The sequence below is a fragment of the Anas acuta genome, chromosome 2 (assembly GCF_963932015.1).
Source record: "Anas acuta chromosome 2, bAnaAcu1.1, whole genome shotgun sequence".
NCBI lineage: Eukaryota > Metazoa > Chordata > Aves > Anseriformes > Anatidae > Anas > Anas acuta.
The window spans coordinates 24,875,000-24,901,042 of record NC_088980.1 but is presented as its reverse complement, the minus strand read 5'-3'; the positions used below and the strand labels follow the sequence as shown (position 1 = coordinate 24,901,042).

Genomic DNA, 26,043 nt, shown 5'->3' with positions numbered 1-26,043 from the left:
TGCTTTTTTATCAGTTAACAAAAATGATGTATTTCTAATAATAGAGGTTAGGTTTCTGTGAAATGTACTGACTTCAGACAATCTGCTTCTGGTTTGATCGTGGCATCAAAGTACTAAAGGGAACAGGATGTAGCTGGAATGGGTCATCATTGCCTGGTTACCTTGTACACAACTTTATGCTCCAGCAGAAGCCATTTTGGTCAAAAGCTGTTAATCTTTTACGAGAGGAAGAGTAGTTGAAGATGTGTGTTGGAGTAATCCAGCCCACAAGTGGCTTGTGGCATGTTTCAGAGTCTTCTCAGATACAATTTTTCATACTTGTTTTTCTCATTTTCCCCTTTCTCACTTTGCCATATTGGTCTGGTATGGGATTTGCCACTAAGTGGGCTAATTACCTCATTATTAATAACATTCTGATGCTACACATAATTTTCCTTTATACATGTAATTACTTCAAATTCCTTTTGAGCAAATTACGTGATTGTACAATTGCAAGTAGTTGAAAGATTCTGGTGTCTAACCTGTATTATACTCTAAATTATCCAAGACCTTTCTTGGGTTCTTGGAAAGCAGTGATACAATACGTTTATCTCTTGGAATAGCTTTTTGGAATTTCAAGTTTTATTTTTCCGTAAACCTAAAACACACCAACTCACATTGCTAGGTAATAGCTTGCAAATCTAAGATTAACCTACTACGCTAACAGATTCTGCTTCGATGTTTTTGACCAGGTAAAAATGTTTTCTATCAAGTGCCTCTTAGAGCTAGTTCTTTTATAGATTGAATCACAAAGTTGAAAACAGATTTATTTATTTTTTGTTATGGAACCGCTAAGACAAAGTAATTGTCCTTATTTATAAGCTGCTCTGTTAAGCTGTTTGGTTATGTGTAATTGCGTATGTGTGTATATGTGGCAAAGAAATACCATTAAAAATTTTACTGCATTTTTACCAGGAAGTTCAGAATTGTTATTTGTAACATGGATGAGATTGTTAGACATGTAGAACTGCAGTTAGTTTTAAATCTGTGCCTTAAAAATGTCTGAGTTCTCTTTTTTGAAGTTAGAAGAAAAAATTGAAAGGGAATGAGGGCAAGCCAGACAACAAATCATCCCAAAAGCTAATTGTTTTTAAAAAGTTACATGACATTGAAAATTGAAACTTGGAACTAAAGTGCTGTCTCACTCCTAAGCATAATAAAATAGTAGATTTTATTAAATGTATTCTGGAAAGTGTAAATAAAAATTATAGAGCCTGATGTGAGTGGCAAAGAGCCCAGGCAATATCCAAAAGAGTAAACATGTAATGGCTTAACCTAACTGGGGCACAGTCCACTCCAGCAAGCAACTGAGCAGGGGATGTCAATATTTAAAAGCAGCAGAACTAATTTTTGAAACAGATGGCTTTTTTTTCCTCCTGTGTGCAGTACAAATACATTTCTTAGTTTTTAAGTAATATTCTGATGGTGGGATTATGTGTCTCATTTTAATATTGACCCTTTTATTATTTTTTAAAATCTTACAAATATACATCCACTTTCATCGCTCATCTTTCAACTATGAAAATGCCAGCTTTAAATGGTATTATTTACTCAGTTGCAGAACTCATTAATCCCATAATACATCATTTATACAAAAATATTGCAGTATTATCCTTTCAGCTTTTAAATGGCGGTTCTCCTTAAAAAGACTGTTGAGCTTTTGAAATAGGTTAATTGTAATTTGCTGAGTGGGCGTGATTATGGCTCTTCTAACATATTGATCACCATCATTTTCGCAAGCCTAAAAAAGTGTTCTTTTTTTGCAAGGCTTTGGAAAACCTAAATTTATGTCACCTCTCTGTCTTCTGGAGTGAAACAGGGAGAATGCACAGGATATAGGTCAGTAGCCATATATCGTATGGGCATTCTTAGAAATAGAGACTACCGTGCCTTCCTGGGTTTAGCAACAAAAATGGTCTACTGTGTATATTTCTTCCAAATGGCCTTCAGTGGCAGATATTTCTCAGTGAAATATTTTTGTAATGCAGACAGAGATTTTTATTTCAGGATATATAGATACCAGTTGTGATGTTTTAAACCTAAGAAATGCCTACATGAAAAGTAGGTAAAACACAGATTTTGACTTCTCTTCCCAGAAAGTCACATCAATTCTGTGATAACTCAGAAAGCAGCTGAATGGGCCTTTATAAAAAATATGAACTAAGTCACTTCTAAGTGGAGACAGCTGGGGTCTATTTAATATCCTGTGTAAAATGGTTGGGTCAACTTCCTGGAATAACTTAGGAGTTTTATTTCATGAATATCCCAGTGCTGCAGGAACCTGGGGTGGCAGTGAGACTCTTGAACTAAAACGTACCTCAAGGAAAATCTCCGTGGCCATAGCTGTGGATTTGGTATGGGACGGTAAAAAGCGTTTGGGAAGCTGTTGTGTCTGTGCATAAGTGTCTGTTGGGGGTGCTCATTAATGCAGGCAACTGGTCTCAGGTTTTTCTTTCAATCCTACATTCTGATGATTTAGGCATTAGAATTCTAGTTGAAAAGCATCATGAAGTGACACTGGACAGGAAGTCCAGGGATTCATAAATATCCTGATGGCCCTAAGTACCTAGGTTATTCTGTAATTTGGGATGCTGGCTCCTAAATCATTTAAATTATCTCGACAGTTTCACAATGTCTTTTTTCCCCTTACAATTAATCCAGCTGTATCCTTGCTATCTAAGACTGTGCATTTCCTTAGTGTGTTCCCTTTATCTGTTCAATTTAACCACTCTGGACTCCTTAAGTTTCTAATCTAATATTATTTTGTAGCTCCTGCTTTCCCATTGTATAAGGATGAAAAGATATTAGTCTTTGTAGACCAGTGCTGCTGCTAAGTGTTCACTCCCACCCTCCAAAAGTGGCACAATATAGCAATTGATGAATTGCCACTTAGTCCAGTGGCAACTTAATTATAAACCTCCAGTGCACTAAGTATGAAAATTCATGATAAAAACTGTACAAAAAGATAATATGTCCCGTATGGTTAGATACATCTCACAGCATGAAAATTTGGCCTTTCTTTGACTGCGTATTTAAATAGAAGATAAATGGAAGCTTTAAATAAGAGCTAAGAGAGACATGGGAGCACACTATTAAAAGGGAGAGGATGAAGTCCTAACATCATGATTAGCTGATTTACTTCAGTTGGGTAGAGATGGGAATTATAACATATATACATACGTGTATATATAGTCAGTGAAATATGCCAGCTGACCAAGACCAGAAAAGGCTTTTGTAGACTGTGCTGGGGGTGCCTGTGTTACGTGTAATGGTGCCAGTTTGGTCACCTGCAGCAAGGCTCAGGACCATTGGATGTGGTACATGCTTCTGTGCTGGTTCAGAGAACAGAGGTAAATTTGATTGTCTAAGGCTTGGGGGTAGAGTAGAGAAAATAACGAGGAGCAGGAGGTTCTTCCTTTATCCCTCCTTGTCTCTCAATATCTGCTCACAGTCTCTTGACTTATTTTTGAAGTAAAAATAATTATATGAATAAAACAATCTGTATAGGGGCTGGAAAGGGTCAGAACAGTTTCCATCTATCGCAGTATTTTTCTGAAATGGAAAAGGACAGATAGTGTGAGGAACGGTGTAGAGCAGGACAGAGCCGAAGGGATAATTTTCAGCAAATTAAGGCTCGGCAGTTTTGACGGACTTGCTTTATGATCATAAGTAATCCATGTCCACTCGTTTTCAAGTCCACACAGCATTTGCAGGCAGATGTGAGGCAGCCCTGCCTCCTTCCCCAGCAGATGCCTACTTGCTCTGCCTGCATGTTGAGCCAGCTGGAAGCTGCGTAGCCATGTTAGCACTGCCGAGCCTCAGCCATTACACTCTGCTGTCCTCACGTCTTCCTCAGCTCAGCCTGAGCTGACACGGGCTGTGTGGACGATGCAGAGCACACTCTTGTTTGCTTGCAGAAGTTCCTTAGATGTGCCTTGCTTTCATTTGCCGAGATGTAAAAATGTTTTAGCGCTCCGGGAACCAGACCTCGTTTTGCAAGATTTATTATAGCTTGCTCGTTCCTTTCTGAAATGTGAAAGACATGTTGTTGCAAAACAACCAAAATATAGTTTTGTCATGTATTTACATCTGACATACACCATCATTTACAAAATGCTGAATTTATTTCAAAACTCTCCATGCATTGAAGTGTAAACCCTAATCTCATGCTGCTAAAAGACGCCCCAAAAGAAATAGTTGCCTTTGCCCCGAAGTAATAAAACAGTCAAATAAAATTTATTGCCAGCTCAAAATGCTACTAACACCTCATTTTCATTGCCAAACTCTGCAAATAATCTTTAATTTGTTTTCTTTTACATATGTGTGCAAGAGCTTAAAGGAAATACTTAAAAAGCTGTATGGTCTGTAGAATACTTCACTCAGCGTGCATTAATCTTTAAATGACTGGCTCACAGGATCGTGTAAACTGGATGCTAAAGGAGGAAGCATGTTTACTAGACAACTACCTGGGGAACTGGAGGATAAAAGCACCTGAGAATCTTACAGTAATGGATATTTGCAGTTTTCTTTGCATGTGTTATAAATTAATTTTAGAATAAGACAGCTTATTAGAGGAAATGGCATGACAGCCAAGGAGCCTGTATAGCCATGTATAAATGACTATGCGTAAGTGGGATGTAACTTCTCTAAGGAACAAAGCAGCCATGAAGCCCACACTTTTAAAAACCTAGTAAGATGCAGCATCTCAAATTCTGATGAAATGTGTAAGGAATTTGCATGCTAATGGAAATGAGGATCCCTTTTTATGTATCAAGTGTTTAAGAGCAATTGCCTCCTGGCTAAATTTATTAAGCCAGAAAAATCTTGTAAAATTTCTATTGAAGATTTATTAGTCCCATTTGTTACTTTTCTGTACAACATGAATATTAAACTCAATCCTGCAAGTTTGTCGCAGGTGAAACTCCCTTTCAAATTAAAGGAAATTCTGGTCCTGAGCCAAAGCCAGTTAAATACATGTACAAACTTCATGAGGTTTAGGTAGGGGCTCTTGTGTGCAGAGCTTTTTAGGATGGATCCCAGTCTGTGGAGCTTGAGTAGATAAGATCGGAGGTGTTTTCAGTGCTGTTTTTTGACATCTCTCATTTTCTTATAAGTTCCTTGTTACAAGAAATGTTTATAAACATCTACATAATCAATTGAACATAATCTGGAATCCCACCAACTAAAATTGCTCAATTACAGTTTTCCTGGGAAAAAGTCATGTCTCCTAAATTCAGTTGAATTCAAGTGTCTGGTCTGAATTAGTCATCTCAATGTCTTCCCTGGCAAACAGGGAGAGACAGTACCCACTCCTCTCCCAATTTATTCAAGAGCCAATGTGGCCCTTTCAGGACTAACCACTAGTCCTGAACATCTCCATAATATGCCTTGTATCTCTTCCAGGGGAGCTGAGAAGGGAGCTCGATACTCCACAAGCTCTGCTGGGCTGCTCATGGAGACAAATACCATTTCATCTGTCTGATGATGGGTAGCCAAAGACAGCTACATTGGATGGAATTAGCTAGCATGTCTTAAATCTAACTGCCTCCCAAAAGATGAGACCAAATCCTGTTTGTTTTTCTTACCTATGTGAGCAATTGCCACTTGTGCTCCCCTTCAGGTTTTGCTGAAGTGAATAGAGGAAATTGCTTTCTCCTTAGCTAAGTTTGCTTGGCATCACAGTGCACAGGCTTCTTGGGAGCAGACCTGGCATCAAAGCCTGATCAAAGTCACCCCCCAGATCAAGCGTAGGCAAAAAGCACCAAGAACTGGGTCTCTGTTTTTGTGTCTTTTAACCTTGTTCATGACAAACATGTGAAAATTAACACAAAGCATCAAAAACACCTCTTGCATTTTCAGTTGGTGCACTGCTGTACATAGCAAATGGGTTTGCCACCCAACCACCATGCTTGCCTTGGAAGCGGGTGGATATATCTGGTCTGTTTTCAGGAAATTTTGAGCAGTGCAACGCTATTAGTTCTACTGAATCCATAAACAAATTCTTTCAGCAGATTTAGACATTTTTAATGTTTTCATGCTGTTTAAGTAAATGGTGGTAATTTGCTGTTTCCATTTGCAAGATAACAAGATCTGTTCATATCCATTCATGTTTTCTAGTCCCCTAGGTAAAGACTGAGAAAGCAATGTGGTTCATAGCCCTGTTCATTTCAAAAGTTAAGGAAAAACAAATATTGTGATGAACTGATTGCAATAAATCATGAACATCGTTTTCAGAGAAGTATAGCCATATGAAAAAGTTGCCTTTAGTCATAAAACTAATGAAGTGAGGAAGGAGAGACATTGGTACAGATAAGGGCATTGAGGTATGAGAGGAGGGCTCACTTGCAGTACCCTAGACTGCAGAATTATCTCAGCATGGGTAAGAAAAGCAAGACCGGGAACCACAGATTGCAACCATCATAGTAGATACAGGTGTAAATGGCATACAGGGGTTTACATTGCTCTCTGTCCAGGTAATGACTGTCTGAGTATAGGGTTCTGTAAGAGGTCTGCACCTGATTTCCCAGACTGGTGATTGTTTCATCCTCTTAGAAAGGATTTTCTTTGCTATGATGTTATCTTGAGAACCAATGACATTGTACTTAGGAAAAGTTGCTTAATGATAAACCCAGAATATAAATACCAGATATTACAGTGACCATTAAATGTTTTACTGCGTTTTACTCCTATATATACTAATTGCTTTCTTTTTAATACATGGATCATGGACATGCAACGTTACATTAAAAACATTATAGATTTCCATAATAATTCCTTGAATACATTAAAATAATATGATTCAAAGATCTAAAAAGAATTAATTCAGTTTTCAAAATAAGAGCTGTCATTACTAGTATTTACATTATTTATTTATTTGTGTATATCAGTTTGTCAACTTTTGCCAGTTTAGCCTTTTACTTTTCTTTAGGCTTTTTTCCCTTCTGTTTTACTACTCTTTTGCTTTTGCAATGGAGTTCACAGTATTGCTGAAGCATGAAAGTTTTCACTTTCTAAAAGTCAGTTCATGATCCTGCTTTGAGAAATACAAACCATTCGGTCCCATGTCTTCCTATGAAGCTCTGTACAGATGTACTTTCTCGAGAAGTTTTAGCATGTCAGTGTCTCACAAATCACTAGAACAATACTTTCTGAGGGTCTTAATCAAAACTGTGGCTCCTGCCAGCAGAAGAACCACAACAAGGCATTTTGCACTTAGTGCTCGGTCTGTCCCCTACATCCTCCCACCAGTGCTGGGCTCCTTTCAGCTGCTGCCCATACCGGTCCTTCTTTCCTGGGAAGTGGCAGCAGCAGGGCTCAGGTATATTTGCAGCAGTTAGCTTGTCCCCTCACTTTCTTCGTACAGCAGCTCCAACAAGTAGCTTTGTCCTTCTCAAGTAATAGCAGTCAAGCTGTGGTTACTTGTATTCCAGAGGGCTCGGCATGCACCTGAAGGATAATTCGCTTTCAGACAGAATATGAGTTTTGAGTCTAGCAACTTTCCCTGAGCAGAGTTACGTCTGTAGAGTAACCTGGAGGCTGTTAAGGAATAGCAGTCCCTGAATCCATGGTAAGCATTAAAAAACCACTCATCTTCTATCATCTTTTACAGCACCTGCTTCTTATCATTTAGGTTTCCCAACACATCTGTGAAAAGCAAGAACTTGGAATCAAATTTCAATTAGACACACTTAAAGCTTAAAAAGCATTGGATAAAAATGTGATACTGTAAGGATATTGCTGCGATATTGCAAGGATTTAAAAAACTCTGTGAGATAGTACACAGTATCAAACAGGACATTGGGTTTTATGCTGTGACTACTTTTTGTATCAAGTGGAAGGTTATTATTTCCTGTGTTATTTTTGATATGTTGGCATCACCATTTAGTTAACTGTCTCAAGTGTAGATAGATTAGATTATTAAGCTACCAAAGAATAAATGATAATTTATGCAGACATAAAATCTTCTGAAGATGAGTCGTTGGTTTTATTAAAGCCTACAAAAGAAATGATCAACTTAGATTTAGGTTCTGCATGTTTGGCATGAGCACAAATTCAAAACATAAACTGAAATGTGGAATTTGTAACAAGCAATTTGATTGCAAGCTACACATGAACTGGATTTTGTTGTTTCCCGTATTGCACTTGGTACGGCTGGCAGCCCAGGATAATTTCTGTGCTCCTTGCATTTGAATTAAACAAATTCAATACTCAGACATCAGTTTTATTTACATGTTAAGCAATTTAGAGAATGCAAAAAGGAATGCAACTACCCCTGGGGAAGGTACTCTACAGAAAATCTGAAACATTTATGAGGAGATGCACATTCGTTGCCTTTGAATTAGAGCATCTTTAATTTGTGCTCAAAACTGGAAGTTGGTGGGGAGCCCTCAGCAATGTGTAGCAGCGCTGTGTATGACTGAAGGGCAGCGTACATTCGCGTGCTCCAGGATCACATGAGAGCACCACGAATAGGTCAGACAGCAACTGCCAATCTTAAAGAATCTGCCAGTGGTTGTCTTTGCAACAGACCATGCTGTTTTGTTTTGTGTTTTGTTTTTTTTTTTGATGTGGGGGAAACGTGGCTGTCCCCACAGAGAGATGCAGCCGTCTGTTTGGTACAGCAGTGCACATGGCAAGTACAGGCATCAACAGGCTGGTATTTTCCCCAGATAATGGTAATTGCTCAGAGTGCGGCCAGGTTGGATTTAAAATCAATTGCAATGAGATGAAGCTGCTAATTGACTGGTGAGGAGTAAGTATTTTGAAAAACTGGTGAATTGCAGGGTGAGTCCTGAAACTGAAGTTTGCTGCTAAGGACACTGAATTGCTGACTTTCACCGGATTCATTTCTGTTCCTTGACTATTAAAAATAATCTCCCTTCCCGAAGAAGGTGAACAAGAAATGGCAGTGTTAGGGCTAAAAAAGACAGCATTATGCTATAAACAAAGAGAGGTGTAGAGAACATCTTGTCAAACACATTTTTCCTTGAAATAAAACTCTCAACAACTGAATATTTTAGTCACTTGGGTGGCATGGTGAGTAAACGTACTTGGCCTTTTCATCTTTTGGGCACAAATCTTGGCTTCTGTTGAAAACGAAAATGAGTTTTGGTGGTTTCATGGGAGCAGACGTTTGTCTGCATCACAAAACCGTTCACGCTGGCACCACAGCTCGCCGTAGCTCAAGTGGGGCCCAGCAAGGAGAGCAGGGGTGCTGCAGGTCAGGGCTGCAGGCAGCACGGAGCGTTGAAAGCTTGCCCAGGCAGCCCACACTATCGGACTTTAGCCAGTGCTATTTACTTCGCCTTCAAGAGCATCTATTTCTCTCTGTCACTTTCCCTGTCTCTCCTCCTCACACACACTTAAAGAACAAAAACATCTTTTATAGAGCTAAGCATTTTAAATAATTTTTCCAAGTCAGAAAGGCAGAGAGACTGGAAAAAATTACAGCACAAAGCTCAGCTTGCAGATGAACGATTGCCTTGTCATCCTAATATCCCCCTTCCTTCCCTTAAACCTCACTGCTGAGTGGGCTCTAAGCAGGGATGTTGGCTGGGCTCTGCTGGGGTAGGTCTCCAGGCGAGGATGTTCTGCTGCCCTGCTCTCATCATGGCATTCCTCCTTCATGGCAGCTCTCTGCTCTGCGTGCAGCAGATAATGAATGAGTTGAAAACATTTATCTGCATGACATCTGTCTGTCCGAGATAAACTCATTTATTTTATCTGATGTTATGTTCTGTCCTCCTCGGTTACGTGCCTGAAAGAGGTTTCTTCTGAGGAAAAGAAGAGATCCTGTTACTCTTTCCTGGGAGGGCAGCAGAGCAAGAAAAATGTTTGCTGCCTCCAAGAACTCACTAGAAATGCAGACAATAAGGATTTGAGACTCAGAGTTGCCATCAGCAGTGCCCAGATACCGAGGTTGTTTTAATTAATCAAGATTGATGCGGAACATCTGCCTGCTGCTGGATGGAGCTCATGGTGGGCTAGCGTACTGTGCTGCAGGCAGTGCTGTGCTGCCCCACTGCATGTCTCCAGCCCTGAGGTGGGTCAGCTGAGGGTGGTGTAAGTGTCCCTGCATTGTTCCGCAGTCTGACATCGAGGCAGATCCTGTATGCCATGTATCAGTGCACATCAGTGCAGTGCAGCTGGCATGGCAAGCACACTGAGAGGCCTCCTAAGGACCCCATACACTTATGAAACGGGAACTTAAGTCTTGCATTACTAAGTCTTTTTACAAATGCTACCACAGGAAGAAGAAAGAAAAAATAAAAATAAAAACCCACATCTAAAATATTAGATACTTTGAGTTTAGAGGCCCGTTCATCTGCATGTGCTCTTTTTGTCATCTAAAATTACTTCACTAAAACTCAAAGCGAGAACGTACATCTGAAATACTGGCTTGTAAAGGCATGGAGGAGCAGGTGACTGCTGATGAGGCTGAGACAAAGCAGTGTGTCCTGAACAAAGAGAAAGAGCTCTGTCATACGTTTTAGAGTGTGAAGCTCTATTTCCTGTTTTGCTACGTGGGACATGGTTCTTGTAACGCACATGTTCCAGTTCACTTGCCCAGCTATTGTGTTCTTCATCTGAAATACGGCCCCTTTGTTACAATACATTTGGTATATGTGATTTCAAATGAGGACTGTTTTCTGTTAGCAGACTGTTTTCTTCTTCAAAAACAAGGCAGAAGGTAGCTAAAATTAAAAGTATGGGGAGAACCGGTCTTTTCAAGGAATACTTAGTTTAAGAAGTTGGGCTGAATGAAGGGCTTTCAGCTGGTCAGGAGCCAGGTCTTACAGACTGAGTGGCTTCCAAAGAACAGAAGCGTCTTAAGGCTGTTGCTGAAATTTGGACTCAAAGGATGCCTGACTGTTGTTCTTCAATACATTTAGGTATGAGAGGCTGAATATTTTTGTGCCCTTGAAAATTATGGATTTACGGGATTAAACTGAGCCAAAGCCAGTGAAAGCAGAAGCTATTCACGTTCCCCCCAGATATTTGCCAATAAACCTCAATCATGACCTGTAATAGTCTTGGTATCCCAATTTTGTGGTGTTTGCATTTACGCTGTCAATCGTACATAAATTTTGTGATGGTTTTCTGTCATGTGGTAAATACCTTGTGGAGTTAGGCGAGACCACCAAACCTTTCTGTCTGAGTCTTTGTCCAGACTTCTGAAACCTGGAAATGTCTTAAACTTTTCTCCTTCTCATAAATCAACAGCTTCGGTTCTCTTTCGTTGTCACACATAAACTAGGAAGTAACTCTTCCTGGGAAGAGACTGCTCCTAAGAAAATTATGGTAAATCCATGTTACTGAAACACTTTTGAGGGCTGGGACTGTTTTTTTATTCAATGCTGTGAGTGACCAGCAAAGTAACAGGATCTTTGTTCATGTTGGATTAGTCCTACTGCAATAAAAATAACAATAAGCTCTTGGATGCTTTGGCAGCAAGTATTCCCTCTGGCTAATTTTCCAGTTGTACTTACTCATCTGTTTGAAAGTAGCCAAGGGAACTTGTGTCCTACAGTTTTTCAGGTCTTACAGTCAGATCTCTTTTTTGGTATGTCTTGCAGGCGGCAAGTTTGATGTACCAATGGTTTTGAACTCTATCATTGTTGCCTTGCTGCCTCAGTTTGCTCAGGAAAAAATGTGTGAAAATAGCAGCTCTCAGAGCATCTCAAAAGCTGCGTCTTGAGGTCTCTGTTGTTTCTTACAACATGTAATCTGAAGGACTTTCTAGAAACTGCAGATTAGTATGGGTCAGAATATATGCACTGTTTTCAAAGAAACTGGAACACCACCTGATTTCTGCTGAAAAAAATTGACATTCGGACTGCATATTATAAAATAAAGATGAACTAAGATTGCATTTGTCAGATTACATGTTGTAAGAAACAACAGACTTCAAGATGCATCATCAAGTTTTCTAGAAGAGCCTTTTGTAGGCAGGAGGGTACTCTGGTTATAGTAAGATCCTCTAGGTGCAAGGCATATGAAATAAAATAGACACAGATTTGTAGCTGGCATGCTTTTTTACTTGAGTACAATTAACTTGAAAAAATGCATTAAAACACAGGTAGTCAGTCAGTGTCTGTTGAACAATGTGCTAGTTCAGATCGATGCATCAGGCAGTGTATGACTTCCAGCCAAACATCTTGTTAAATACTTGCAGGATTTCCCATAGCGGATCTTACTTTAATCAAATAATTCAATCGTTTCTTTTCTAAGTACAATAGAAAGGCTGGGCTTGTGTTTACAAAGTGTTCAGTATGGAAATCCTGTATTAATTGAGGTACATTTATTTCACTTAGGACAGTGTCCACATCGTAACTCTTTAAATAAAAGGTCTTTGGCTGTTGCCTGAGAGGCAATGACATCCAAAACTGTCCCGTCACGTACAGAGAGTCAAGAGGAAATGACCTGAAAGATGGATAGTGTAGACAGCAGGGGTATGCCTAACTAAAGGAGGCAACTCTGTGAATGATTTTCTACAGTGGATGTAAAAGAATATAATTCATGAAAGGTAGTTTTATCCCTATGGACGCTATCAGGTGAAGAGGCTGTGTCTTTCTCAATCTATTTCCCAAATTGCACAGGCAATGCCAGATGTTGCCTTTTTGTAATACTGCAGATTCATATAAGCTGTGCTTTAAATTATTATCTTTCTAAGGCAGCAGCTGTGTTTTCTATGAGTAAACATGATGTGCTTCCACCCAGCCTGGTGCAGGATCTGGAGTTTCTATTATTAACAGTACAGCATTTAGAGTTTCACATAAAAGGTATAAAAAAGGGAAATATATTATTACTCGGTGATAGTATTATTACTCAGTAATAGCTGACTAAGATTGTACTCCTTAGAGTTCCTAATTTTTCTATGCCAGTAAATGCCAGAACCAAAATGAGCCCGACACAGAAGAATTAAACACAGAATCAGCATTTCCTTCTGCAGTGAGTTGGAAGATACATTTTGCTTCTATATTCTGTACAGTGAAATCTTTTTTTTTTTCCCCTTTTTACTGAATTATAATTCTGTTATAGTTCAAAGGTAATTTTGCCAGTGTATTAAATACCTGGCAAAAGAGGTGTTTTAGAACATTTTTAGGTAAATGTAGGTCAACACAAAGGAATCATACAGTTGGAAATATTTTCCAGTGTTTATGTTCAGATGTTCAGACCTGTCTGGCTCCTCTCTATTTGCATGTGTTGGGGTTATAGGCAGTCCGGCTACATTCCACATTGATTTATATAAATATATTACAGATTATTAACCTCCAGCCAAATACCAACAAATTTAACTTTTCAGGAAGACTTGCTACTTTTCACAAAACTGATTTACTGTGTACAGGGCATCTACCTTCCATACGTGCCTCATTAAGAGAATCACAAAGAGAATACTATTTCTGTTTATGAGAAATGTGCTGTTGCAGTCACTAGTTTCCCATAATCATTTAGTAAATATTTGTTCATACGATGATTACAGATTAAGCACAGATAACATTTTTTAAAAAGACGTAGGGTGACGGTCTCTTCATATCCTTTAACTCTAGTTCCCAAATTATTACTCACTGAAAAGATTCTTTAAGCTAAAAGGAATGTACATGCATCCCTTTTCAAAACATGGTGGCTAATAAACAATTTTTAAGTGTCTGTCCAAAGGTTATTTAGGAAATGCTTTTAAAATGGGTCCAGAATTGTAACATGTTAAATCTGTACCATTTCAAGTGAGCGTAATGCTGTCTTAAATTTTGATTACAGTCTTCACAGATAGCTACGCCAATTCTTATCTTCCATTGCCTTGTGAAATATTTTGATATTTAAGGTAAGAAGTAAAAACTCAGTACAAAACATTTACCTCGTCTGTTTTTCAGATGACCAATTTTAAAAGCAGTAACCCCCAAGGCTTTGTGTGTGATCTGTTTTGTCTCCAGATCCTGCATAGAAAGTCCTTAGTCCTAGGACAAAGAACAAAAATATTACTTGATAAAATTATCAGAAATCCTGCACTTTCCACAAAGTAAGCAAGCATTTATTCCAAGAGAATAAAAGATGCATATAATAAAACAACATAGCTGCTATGATGTTGACCAATATAAGTGGTAGTGTTAACAGAGCAGTAACTTTTGACTTGTTGTCAATGATAGGTTCTTCAGTTTAACTGTATCTACTTTTATTTTTTTTTCTCAATAACTGTATATATATGTATTTATTTAAATCTACTGTCACTTAGTAAAAGTAACAATTGATTTTCTGCCTCACTTCAGAGGAAGAGGCAGTCTGATCTGTACAGTTTTAAAACTAACTGAATGCACACATTAGTAAAGCATGTGAGCAGGGGACAGGATTTCTTATTGTGATTTTGTAGAAGTGGGACTTGAAGAAGGGTAATAAAAATGATGGTCGCTGGTATGACTATAGGTGAGAAGCACTGAAGGATGGGCAGGCATTTGTGCAAAAGATAAAAAAAACAGTATGGTAGAGGAAGCATAGAAGATGAGAGAAATCCTAATTAAAAAGAGAAAACAATAGAAAATAAGCTAATCAGATAGGAATGTGACATTATGAGGAGCTTTGGAAATGAGCTTGAATTTGATGTTGTGCAACAAGTTAAAATGATAAAGAAATTCCAGTAAAAGGATGATGGAAAGTGATGAAGGATTTCTTAGCTGTGGCATTGTGTAGATAAAGCTTTTTTTCCAAACTGTATCCTGACTCTGAAGGTATTCCTTGCTTCTGAAAACTTACAGTAGCCGACACAAAAATTCTGTTTCCACCAAAGAAGATTTAATTCTGAACAGAGGTAAAGGTGAACATGATAGTGATGTGGAAAGAAAATCAAGGTGCATGTAAGCACCCTGTATCTTTTTTTCTTCTCCTCAGAAATGTTACTCATACTGGTTTTTGAAAAGCCGTGTGGTTGATGCAGGATAGACTGTGGATAAATATCAAGTCATTTTCTGTGTTAACTTCAGTTGCTCTGTCAACAAAATATTTTCTTTTCATGTAATTATTTTACTTTGATGAACTGATGATTCTTACTACTTAATCCTATTTTAGAATACCCACATGAAAGAGAGAGATGATATTATCAATGTATCAATAGTTATCTGATGAATCAAGAGCTCTTTGCTCTACCTTTGGAAAGTATTTTTTTTTCATTCTCTATGCTATAAGAAATTTAAATAGACCTTTGTGAGCTGCAAGGTATGTCTATACTGGTTCCTTATACTTACCTCCTCTTTTCTTTGTCTTCTCTCAGGTTGTTTGATGTGTGCACCGTGTCACGAACAGACAGAGAGACCAAGTTAACATTGGTGTTTGAACATGTGGACCAAGACTTGACTACTTACTTGGATAAAGTTCCAGAGCCTGGAGTGCCTACTGAAACTATAAAGGTATTTCAGAAGAAAGATGCTGGATACTCTTTCAGAAAATATAAGATAGGAAGGACACAGAGATAAATCATAAAGACCTTACTCAGGCAAACTGCATTTTAATGGTGTAGGATTTTATCATACCAACAGTGAGTAAAACCCAGCCTGGGACATGAGTTGCAATGCAGCAATCTGTATTCACTAACTGAAGTATTCTCTTTGTAGTAATGTTGTACTTGTTTTTTTCTCTTTTAGATTTTTAAATCCCCTGACTCTCTCCCATTTTACTGCAGTCCTACCAAATGTAGCATCTCAAATCATTAAGAATGATCTTTGCTCACAGCTATGGGCAGATCATTGCATTACTGTTTAGTCCAATACTGCTTTAACTTTCCCTAGAAGGTGGCTGATAGAGTGCTGGATATTGCTAGAATTGATAAGATAAATTCTGTGCTCCTACTCCATTCTCTTTGCTTTCTGTTTCCCCAAGACAGTCCTTCCCTTGAATGTCCCTCTGACTAGAAAGGTATCTATACATCTCAAGAGCAGGAGATGTTCACCATGGACTTGCTGGGAGGGTGCTTGAGCTCATTCTCTGCAGAGGACAGAGGAAGTGCTCAAGGAAGGGGGTAGCACGACCAGTTGTAGAAAACAGAAAGTCTCTCAGGAACTGGATGCATGGTCACAAAGTTTTCCATCATGTCATCTCATACTCTGCATCTGTAAGGGAGAACCTCTTCCCAAGATAGGAAGTGCTTGTATTACTGGTACTAAAGCATGTATTCCAGCTCCTCTCCTGGGAATTTCACAGTGACGTGCTACACCAAGGATCATAGCTTGAAATGTTTGACAAAATGTTTAGGCCTGGAAAAAGAAGCAGAGGGATTGACGTTCCTACATTTTGATTACCTACCTAACAATTCTTTTGATTTTTCTTTTTCATGATGAGAGCTAATTTATGCTTTCAGAGAAGGATTGCCTTGCATTTGTATAAGTACTTTCTGGAGGTATGTTGTGTCTTCTTAGTCTGGCAAAAGTCCTGGGGGAGGAAAAGACAAGAAAAGAAAACATAAAAACCTATCTGAAATTTAGTTGTTTTAATATTTTTTGTTAACAGCTTCAAACTTAGGAGTTGTTTGATCTTTCTGTAAAAAATGAGACATAACACTGATAAAGATCTTTTAACTTGTATCAAAGTCACAAATGTATAACATCAGCCAGTTCCAGCAACTTTATTTTTTAAGCCACCCTGAGTGGATACAAAAAAAAATTTTTTTTGAAAAAATGGATACAACCTCTATTCAGTCCTAGCAGAAGACTGGAATGTACCTCTTGCATTTGAAGGGCTCTTTTATGTTAACACTTCTAGTGTTCTACAGCCTCCTAGGGCTTTGATGGAAGGAATCTGTATATCAAAGTACCTAACATGGTAACAATAACATAAAAGGTAACTGACATCCTGTCTTACTAAATATATTAAAATAGATGGGAAATAAATGACCAAGCCTCTGAAATTTCTTTGAAATATCTTCCAAGCTATGTTTCACGTGAAGCGATCAGAAGAGGTGTGCACTGGATTGAAATGCTTCCAATTTTCTAAAATCCCATTTTAAATTCACACTAGTAGATTGTAATATGTATGCACAAATGTGCATTTCATGGCAGTTCTATGCTTGTGAAGGAAAGTGTTGGTTTTACTTTGGAAAATCAAATGTTATTCTGTTGTTGTGTCATTTCTTGAATTATGTTTAGGACAGGAATTTAAAAAGAGATCCAGTTGAATTAAATTGGACCTTGTTACTTTACTATTTATGTATCTTATCCTGAAAACACACAGTTTATGGAGGTACTTTTGCTGATAGTCTCTGAGGATTGATGACATGAGGGAAGTTCTCAGGACTTATTCCTAATGCGTTTCGATACCTTTCTAATGATAATGTCTTTATGGATGTTTCTGGTGGACACTGAGGCAAAGCATAGTTCTCTTGGCTGCAGGGAAATATTACCATTTTGCAGTAACAGAGCATTTAACCCAGAGAACATACATCGTTAAATGACTAATCTGACTTTTTATAGTTTGGCTTTTGAGGTTAATATGGATTTGTACTTCATTTATTTTCCAGAATCGCAGACAATTTGTGTAGAGTATTTCCCCTTACCACTAGCACAGTACAAAACAACTGCCAGTATTGTAAGACCATCTGTTAAAGTTCTGTATGTGTCAGCAGCACAGAGGTACCAAATGAGCTGAGTAAGCTCTGGATAGCTGGACTTGAAGGATCTAATATACCTCTTTGGCACCATGGTGTAAACTCAACAGTTATTAGTGGAACTTGAAAGACATAAAATTACTATGAGAGAAGTATCAGTCGCAGAAGATCCTTTCTCTGTGAGTTAACTATTACCATTACATGCCATTTGAGGGTGGGAGACTCTGCTTTTGTTGGTTTGGGGCATTCTGTTTTTTTTTGTTACTAAGTGTAAAGGAATATAAGTGACAACAGTGCCACTTTAACAATTTCTTTTATGTTTAGGAGATAGTAGTCAGACTGTAGCAATTCAGAGAAGGTAACCACATAGATCATTTAAACATACCTAACTCTTTTGTCCTAATGCTGCTCAGCAATGTCTTTCCAATGTCTGTATCCCTTCAGCAGGAGTCACCCAGAGGATATTTTAGGAGTATATCTATTGGTGCCCATAAAATAATGGAAGAGGGGCATTGCCTAGTAGTGGGAATGCTTATAGAGGAAGCAGGGCAGACTTGCTCAGCTCCCCTCCCTGTCTCCAGAAGCATGAATGCCTATTTCTGTGGCTGTAGCTCTGAGTTATACATTATTCTAGAAGAAGGTATTCTAAATCTTTTCTAATGAGGTACTTCAATTTTTCTATAATGTAGTGTTCTAGAGAGAGGGACAATGTGATCCCAAATGCTTGTGGACGTGGCACTCACCTTTGAAAGAGAACTATGTTCGAGCCTTTAAACTAATTAATATGTCTCTGTAAATCCTGGATTATAGTCCTGCTTCCCATATTAGACCTAATTAATATTTGTTCTGTATGGGATGAATCAGAATCAGCAATGACAACACCTTCTTCCTCTCCTCTCCTCTCCTCTCCTCTCCTCTCCTCTCCTCTCCTCTCCTCTCCTCTCCTCTCCTCTCCTCTCCTCTCCTCTCCTCTCCTCTCCTCTCCTCTCCTCTCCTCTCCTCTCCTCTCCTCTCCTCTCCTCTCCTCTCCTCTCCTCTCCTCTCCTCTCCTCTCCTCTCCTCTCCTCTCCTCTCCTCTCCTCTCCTCTCCTCTCCTCTCCTCTCCTCTCCTCTCCTCTCCTCTCCTCTCCTCTCCTCTCCTCTCCTCTCCTCTCCTCTCCTCTCTCCTCTCTTAGCTTCTCCTCTCCTAGCCTCTCCTCTCTTCTCATTCTCTCCTCTTTCCTTCCTGGGATACTCTTTAATTTTAGGTCAGTTTCTTTGGAAATGGAAGGTATGAGTTCAGTTTCCTTAGGACACATCTGTTAGTCATGCATAGGTCTTTGGTAATGTTAATGCCATTAGCAGTTGAGAGAGATTTGGCTCATTAGGAAGTTTTGTTAGTTGACATAAGGCTTGTGGAAATGGGAATGACACATCTCTGCCACAGAACGGAGATCTTTTTATTTATTTTTTCAAAGGTTAACAGGCCACTAGAGCATTATGATGTGTTAGTCTTTGAGACTGAAGCGTGTTTAAGCTGGATGATCACATTTTGATACAATGCTTGCAAGGCTGCTATGTGTTTTGGATCCCAAAGAATCTGGATATAGGTGTGGTTTTTATATCCCTAGTTACATTTTTAGTATGGAAATCATGGGCATGCAAATTAATTGAAGTATGTGCAGTTAAGCTTGGCGTACCTAACCTACTGCAATGTATATAACAATACAGAACTTTAAATTGCTATGTAGATGTGATGATTTGGTATATAGAGTTAGGTGTTTTAGGAATAGCTTACTGGAGTTTTCTCCAGACATCTTGCCAAGGAATCTGTTGGAATGAGAGGATAACAAAGTTTCTTTTACTTGTTAACAAAGTTAACAAGTTTCTTTTTGATTTTAGTAGTAAACAAAGCTAACTTTACTAGCTAATGTCATTGTAAGTAAAACGGTGGCTTGCAATAGTTTTCTTATAATTCATCAGAATTACACATGCTAACTGGGCTGTGTATGCTTTCAATCTGACAGTCAGCAGATAAGGGAACAGAACAAAGGTCTCTGGTATAGCAAGCGCATACATTATCTATTGTGGGGTGCTAGAAGACCAGGGGATGATCTACCTTCCTCTGTGGTCTAAGAATCGCCATGTCATTCACCACAGCCCGGAACAGGGCAGCCTGGAACAGGGACAGAATAGGATTTAATGTGTATCCTTTCCTCTGGTGTTTACTGATTCCTCACTCAACTGAATGGCATTTGTGGATATTGTTTTTCTGTTTCTCCTTCGCACAGGAAGCCTAGGTCTCTGTCTGATTCAGATATCCAGATTTTGCTATTTAGATGCTACTCCGACCATACAGCAGTGAACCCCATTTCCTTTTGTGGATTTATCTGATAGTAGCCTATAAATCAAAATTTAAAATATTAACTCAGTCAGTTTTATGTCTTGGAACAGAAGTTGCTGTTACATCCCTGTGCACTTCCTTTAACTTACGTTACCTGCTAGCAAACCAGGTGGGCTGGTCACGTCTTTGCAGGGCTCTTAGAATATTAATATGAAGATGTTACTTCTCAGAAAGCAAACCAGCGTTCGGTGTTGTGAGGTGAGTCATCAGCCATCTGCCACAGTTGTACCTCCTCAGTTGATCACGTATGAGATGTGCAGCAGATGTCACACAATCGTGCAATTCTGAAAACAGCACAAGGTATTCCAGGAAAACAGATTCGCCAGTGCTGACACTCTTCAGAGCGAGGCTGTGTTTTACAACATCTAAATTAAAAGTCACTCCTTTATGCGTAGCTGCACTGAAAAAGAGCTTACAAAAATTAATAATGAATATGCTAAGGGAAGAGCTGTTCATAATTTTTTCCCACAAGTATTTTTGTAGAAAAGAAAAAAACAAAGCTTAGTGAGGACTTGAGAGCCCAGAAATAATGGATCAGATCCCCAGCTGATGCAGAGAGGTGTAAATCCATTAGCTCCAGTGAAACAATGGCAGTTTATGGCTGCTAAGAATCTTGTTCTTTGTGCGGTATTTTCCAGCAAATCTTGTTCTGAAGCCATATTATGAATTAAAGAAGAATCATCACTATAAATAAATGGAAAACAAAGTGACTGAGCTGTGTTGTTACCGTTGGTTAAATCTTTTATTTTTTTCTCTGTTATCCTACTGTCAGGGGTTGGGCTGCTGCACGGAAGGGTAGCAAGAGAGAGAGCAGGTGCCCTGCACATGTGGCAGCTCTGAAGGAACTACACCTTAAAAAGAGGATGTTCTCCAAATGGTGGTGGTGGTTGCTCTTACAGGCACTGTCATTTCTTTCCCATACTGCTGCTGTATGTCGGGACACAGCCACATCTTTCGTGCAGTGGTGGAGGGGGCAATGTACAGGCTGACCAAGGTGCTCGGTGGAGTCATGACTTGAATATGAAGAAACTGCTCAGCGCAGGATGTTTTGAAAGTTAATGTTGTGTCTGTACAGTTAATTCCTTCACCTGGACCAACTTACTGCCACAGATTTTAATGATGGTGGGATTAAATATCTCCAAATCCCTACCACTTCCAAATTCAAATCCATACATTTTCAAAATGATGGTAGGGTATAGTTGTTTTTTTGTAAAGCTGTAGCCCAAGACTGCCCAGACCTCCATTGCTTGCAAACTGAGAGCTCACAAAAATGCGAGGCACTCCAATAATTCTAAATCACCCTGTCCTGAGCAGAGTGATTTAAAATCATTGGAGCGCTTCACATTTTTTCAGTTGTTCCAGTTTGGAAAGCAGTCAAGCAACATTGTAGCATAATGCATGAAAGCAACCTGCCTGAAGTAATAATTTCAGTCTCTCAAAACAATGGCACAATTACAAATTCTGTCACTGAAAAGACGTCTATCAAGGACTCTCTAAATAGACATCTCAACCTACTTTTCTTTTATGGTCCCAACTCTCAAGGCAGCAGCGTGGTCCATTGTGGCTCTAAGGGATGCATCCTCCTTTGAAGTCAGAAGGAAGCCGGGGGGGCTCCATTGTTTTCCATACATGGGGAGGGCAAGAAATCATCTTTATTCAGGAAGTCAAAGGGAATTAAGACATTGTAGAGATTCTAAATTGTGGTGAGGGATGGAGAGTCAGTCTTTGGTAGAAGAGCATTTCTAATGCAGTCATTGCAGAATTACAGCATTACGGGCCCTGGAAGTAAAATGTTGCTATCAGCTCATTTAATTCCTATTAATATTGCAGAGCTGCACTTTGATGTGATGAAAAAAGAAAAAAGGAAGGAAGGAAGGAAGGAAGGAAGGAAGGAAGGAAGGAAGGAAGGAAGGAAGGAAGGAAGGAAGGAAGGAAGGAAGGAAGGAAGGAAGGAAGGAAGGAAGGAAGGAAGGAAGGAAGGAAGGAAGGAAGGAAGGAAGGAAAAGCTTATGCGTCTTCTGTTCTGGATTTCCTTGAGATGCTCTTGGATTATTAGTGACATTGGGTTTTTGCTATTGGAACATCAATGTGGTAGTGACTGTTGTGTGAAATGCTTTGATGACACTGAAAGAAAGAAAGGGAGCACGTGGTAGGAATAATGCTCAAGCAGATGTAAAAGTGGGGCTAGGCTGCCAGGCAGCGTGTCACAGACAGTGCCGTTCTGTTCCGCAGCGAGCCAATGGCAGTTCCTAGGAGCAGGGAGGATTTTCGAGATGCTTTCCTTTGTCTCGTTGCGGTGTTGTGTGGTCGCAACTTGCTCTGCAAGTAATTTCTGCCTCGGTGATCAGCAGAAGCATCACTCGTGTTTTCAGAGTCTTCCTCTTCATCAAAGATGAGATGCTACAGTTAAAGTAATTAAGGGAAAGCTGTTGCAGCCCACAGTGTGCTTAAAGCAGCAGCAGAACAATAGACTGAAATGTTCAGATTTATCCATGTTCTAGATATTGCTTGCAAGCCATATGTTACTTTTGACAAGTAATTTGAAGGTCATACTGCAGCAGATGTGAGATAGAGAGGAGACGTTCAAAGAACTATTATTGATTTGTGCAGGGTAGATAAGAATCATTTTCTTAATAGTAGTTTCTCACTAGCAGGAGATCAGGGCCTTATGTTCTGCATACGCACAAAACTATACCTCGCCCCAAAACAAGCAGGCAGCACTGGGGAAGAGGAGACAGAATGGCACAAATTGTGATGAGGTAGGTATTTGGGAAACCCGACTGACATTTTATTTACTTGTTGAACCCTGGAATCTAATCGTTGAACTCAGCTGATCTGGGACTAGCAGCATTGCTATAGAATACCTCTCCCATCTCAGAGAACCCAAGTTATTGCAGCTCAGATTCTCAGTACTAGGATATCCGCAAAGTATCTATACTTATTCATGGCAAATATACAGCTGTGGTGCAAAATAAAGATTCAGAAGGTGGCCACAGACAATTCTTAGCTAGCATAAAATAATATAGTAATAAAACAATTTTATATTTATATTTATAAAACAATAATACAGTAATAAAATAAAACTCTCTTTTCCACCCAAGAGAAATTTAATACTCTTGCACTAACTGCATGCACTGCTTTTATGCCAGTGAGTAGGCAGGTTATTGTATCAAACAGTAAAAATTAAGCATGTTACTTTAATGGCACACTGATTCACTCAAGATATGTCATGTTAATTTCTCTTCCTCCATGACAGATGTATTTAGCTTATGCCAGAAAATAAAGTCCCATACTGTCAGGGATTTATTTTTTTTTGGGGGGGGGAGGGGCTATTTTCCCATGTAGAACTTAAAATTAGCCTTAAGATTTTTTTAATTATTCATACACATAGGCATATATATATAGTTGCATAAACACATATGTGCATATGTAATAATTGTACGAGCCCCTTAATATACATGCAGCAAAAAATGTTGCTATTTCAGCAACGGGGAGAAGAGGAAAGGGAAACTCACTGATTGTCACTCTACCATGTAGGAAGTTCATGATCCAAAAATAGCCGTGGGCCAGACGAGTCCAGAATGAGCAACCCAGGTGTTTAGAGAAGAGTTAAAAGTACAATACAAGAACACAGAAGGGGTGGCCCCACTCCTGTGCTTGGGAAGTACTTCAGAGTGTACTGTACTTGTATGTATACACATAAAGGCATGCTGCACACACACATATGCATACACACACATGTATACATACACAGACACAGATATCCACATACACCTGCTGATTCCCAGAACCTACCCCACAGGCCTCTGTTCCAGCTCACCATCATGTACAGCTGAGATGCATGAGGGCTGTTGCATTAGGGAGCGAATAAAATTGGTCCCAGCTGAGACTGCACCTCTCCCTCCTACTCGTGTGGGACCAGAGACCTATGGAGACCTCCTGTTCAACTTGCCTCTTCAGGTCCTGGAACAGACACAGTTCCTCCCTCTGCTTTCCATCCTGTGGCCCTCGTGGACAAAACTGCAGAGAAGCACCAGCCGCTGCTGTCAGCCAGCTACATCCAGCTGCTGAAGTGACTAAATTCAAAGCTCCTGACACTCAAAGAACTTCTGTTGGTTTCAACTTGATGTTCTCTGCCCATGCTAATCCCATTTTCTAGTCCTTTCCTCCTTCCATCCTTCATTTTTTCACCTCATGTTCACCCTGTATTTATGCTGTATAACACTTCTTTGTTCTTTCCCTCCCTCCACATCTTTTATCTCCATCACTTTCCATTGCATTTCCCTTCTCCCCTCGTAACTGACTCTACTGCCATTAAGAAATAATATCATGGAACTGTCACACTGTTTCTCCACCTGGGGTCTGTCTTGTCCATTTTATTTGTGAGCTTTTAATGGAAGAGACTGTATGAAAACCCTTGACTGTACAGTGCCCACCATAATAGGTTGTCCTTTTTGGCTGACCTTTACACAATACCATGTCAAACATGAGTCATGATAATCATACCCTACACCAGCATTATTTGACTAAAATTGTGCTAGTCCTCTGTTCTGCTCACCCCCCTACCAAAGCCACACTTCACACATTTACACAACTGCTTCCTTTATGTATCAGTGCTCTGTAATCAGCGTGTGGTTCATGTTACAGTTTTCTCAGGTTTCAAAGTGAAATCAAATGAGCTTTCTTCCATTTTGAGAATATCCTTCTTTTTAAGAAGCCCAAACAAAGACACACATTATTAGTAAGTTCGCAAACAGCTGCCAGAAGACAGAAAATTAAGAATGGAAACACGAGTGAAATAACAGAAATACTGTTTGGTGTTTGCTCTTTGTGAGACAGCAAGGGAAAATATTTGGGGATTAAAATGATTAATTTATTTGTAGTTTTAATAAAGCAGATGTGGTTTTGTAATATTTGCCAATGTCGGTGCTCCAGAGCCGGACTATGGGTCAAATCCTTCTGTGGTGTAGCTGTTGGCTTCTTAAGGTTATTCCAGGAGTGAGTGTGGTGCAATACTATTAGCATCAGTTAGCAAGCAGCCTTTCATTTGTTTTCAAGTAAAGCATGAACAGTTTGCAATTAAGAAAGAGCAAATTACAAAAGCTTATGCTCCTAGATCAAAATCTGTCCTTAATTTTTGAGCTGGAAGCCTTATCCAAAAACTCATAAACACTAGTATTTTAGGTTCTTTTTACTTCACTGTTATTGTTAGAGCCATATAGTACTACCACTTATGTCAGTATACACAAAACATCTAAAATCATGTTGGAATATATACCTGAGCCTTCTGGTTCAACTTCAGACCTTAAAAGAGAAACCCCAAAGGGAGCAGAGGCTCTGCTCCAGCAAAGCACTTAAGCTTCTGCTTAATTTTATGTAAACAGATTGCTCCAGCTTCGAAGAAGTGAGGTTGAAAGGCTGCAAATTGGAGGAGCTAACAGAGCAGGATCAGTTGTTATCCTTTTTTACTGACCTGATGAATTCCAAAGTTAGAGCAAAGAAGAAATGAAACTGTTGTTTCTGTAGTCTCAGATTAGTCATAAACATGTATTTTACTTGTATTTAAATGCTTTGTCAGATCAAGGAAGTTCCCTCAAAATGTATGTGTAAGCCAATAATCTTTGGAACCAGACTCCTGACTATTTACAAAAGTGTGTCATAGTTGGTCATCACAATAAAATCACTCAGTAATGGAAAAGGGCTCTGCAGGATCATAGGTTTAACACGATGGCTTGCTTGTTTCTTGTTTTATTAATATCATAACTGTTCTGACCACAGAATTTACCCCATTTGCCTTTGCAAATCTTGACCCTTGAGAATACCCATTTAAAAGAAGCTGGTTTTTACCATTCTGACCAATGCCTAAACACCAGTGCACCATATCTTTATTAATGTTGAACAGTGTCTTATACCAAAAAGGGCCCATTGAAATGAGCAGATTGATTGCAAAGAAAGTTACTGCTCAACATTTTTCACTGTTGCTAGATATGTGACTTTAAAAACAGCACCATTCAGTTTTTTAAATATTTGTTAAATG

The 26,043-nt window shown here is 39.1% G+C and overlaps 1 protein-coding gene across 3 annotated transcripts in view; it reads left to right on the top strand.

The window, feature by feature from the left end:
* Window positions 1-26,043, top strand: part of CDK6 (cyclin dependent kinase 6) — a 140,811-nt gene that overhangs the window by 14,385 nt on the left and 100,383 nt on the right. For all 3 annotated transcript variants that reach the window (XM_068673955.1, XM_068673956.1, XM_068673958.1), the window contains exon 3: window positions 15,299-15,434. In XM_068673955.1, coding sequence (XP_068530056.1) covers window positions 15,299-15,434 — 136 coding nt within the window. The remainder of the gene's footprint in view (window positions 1-15,298; window positions 15,435-26,043) is intronic.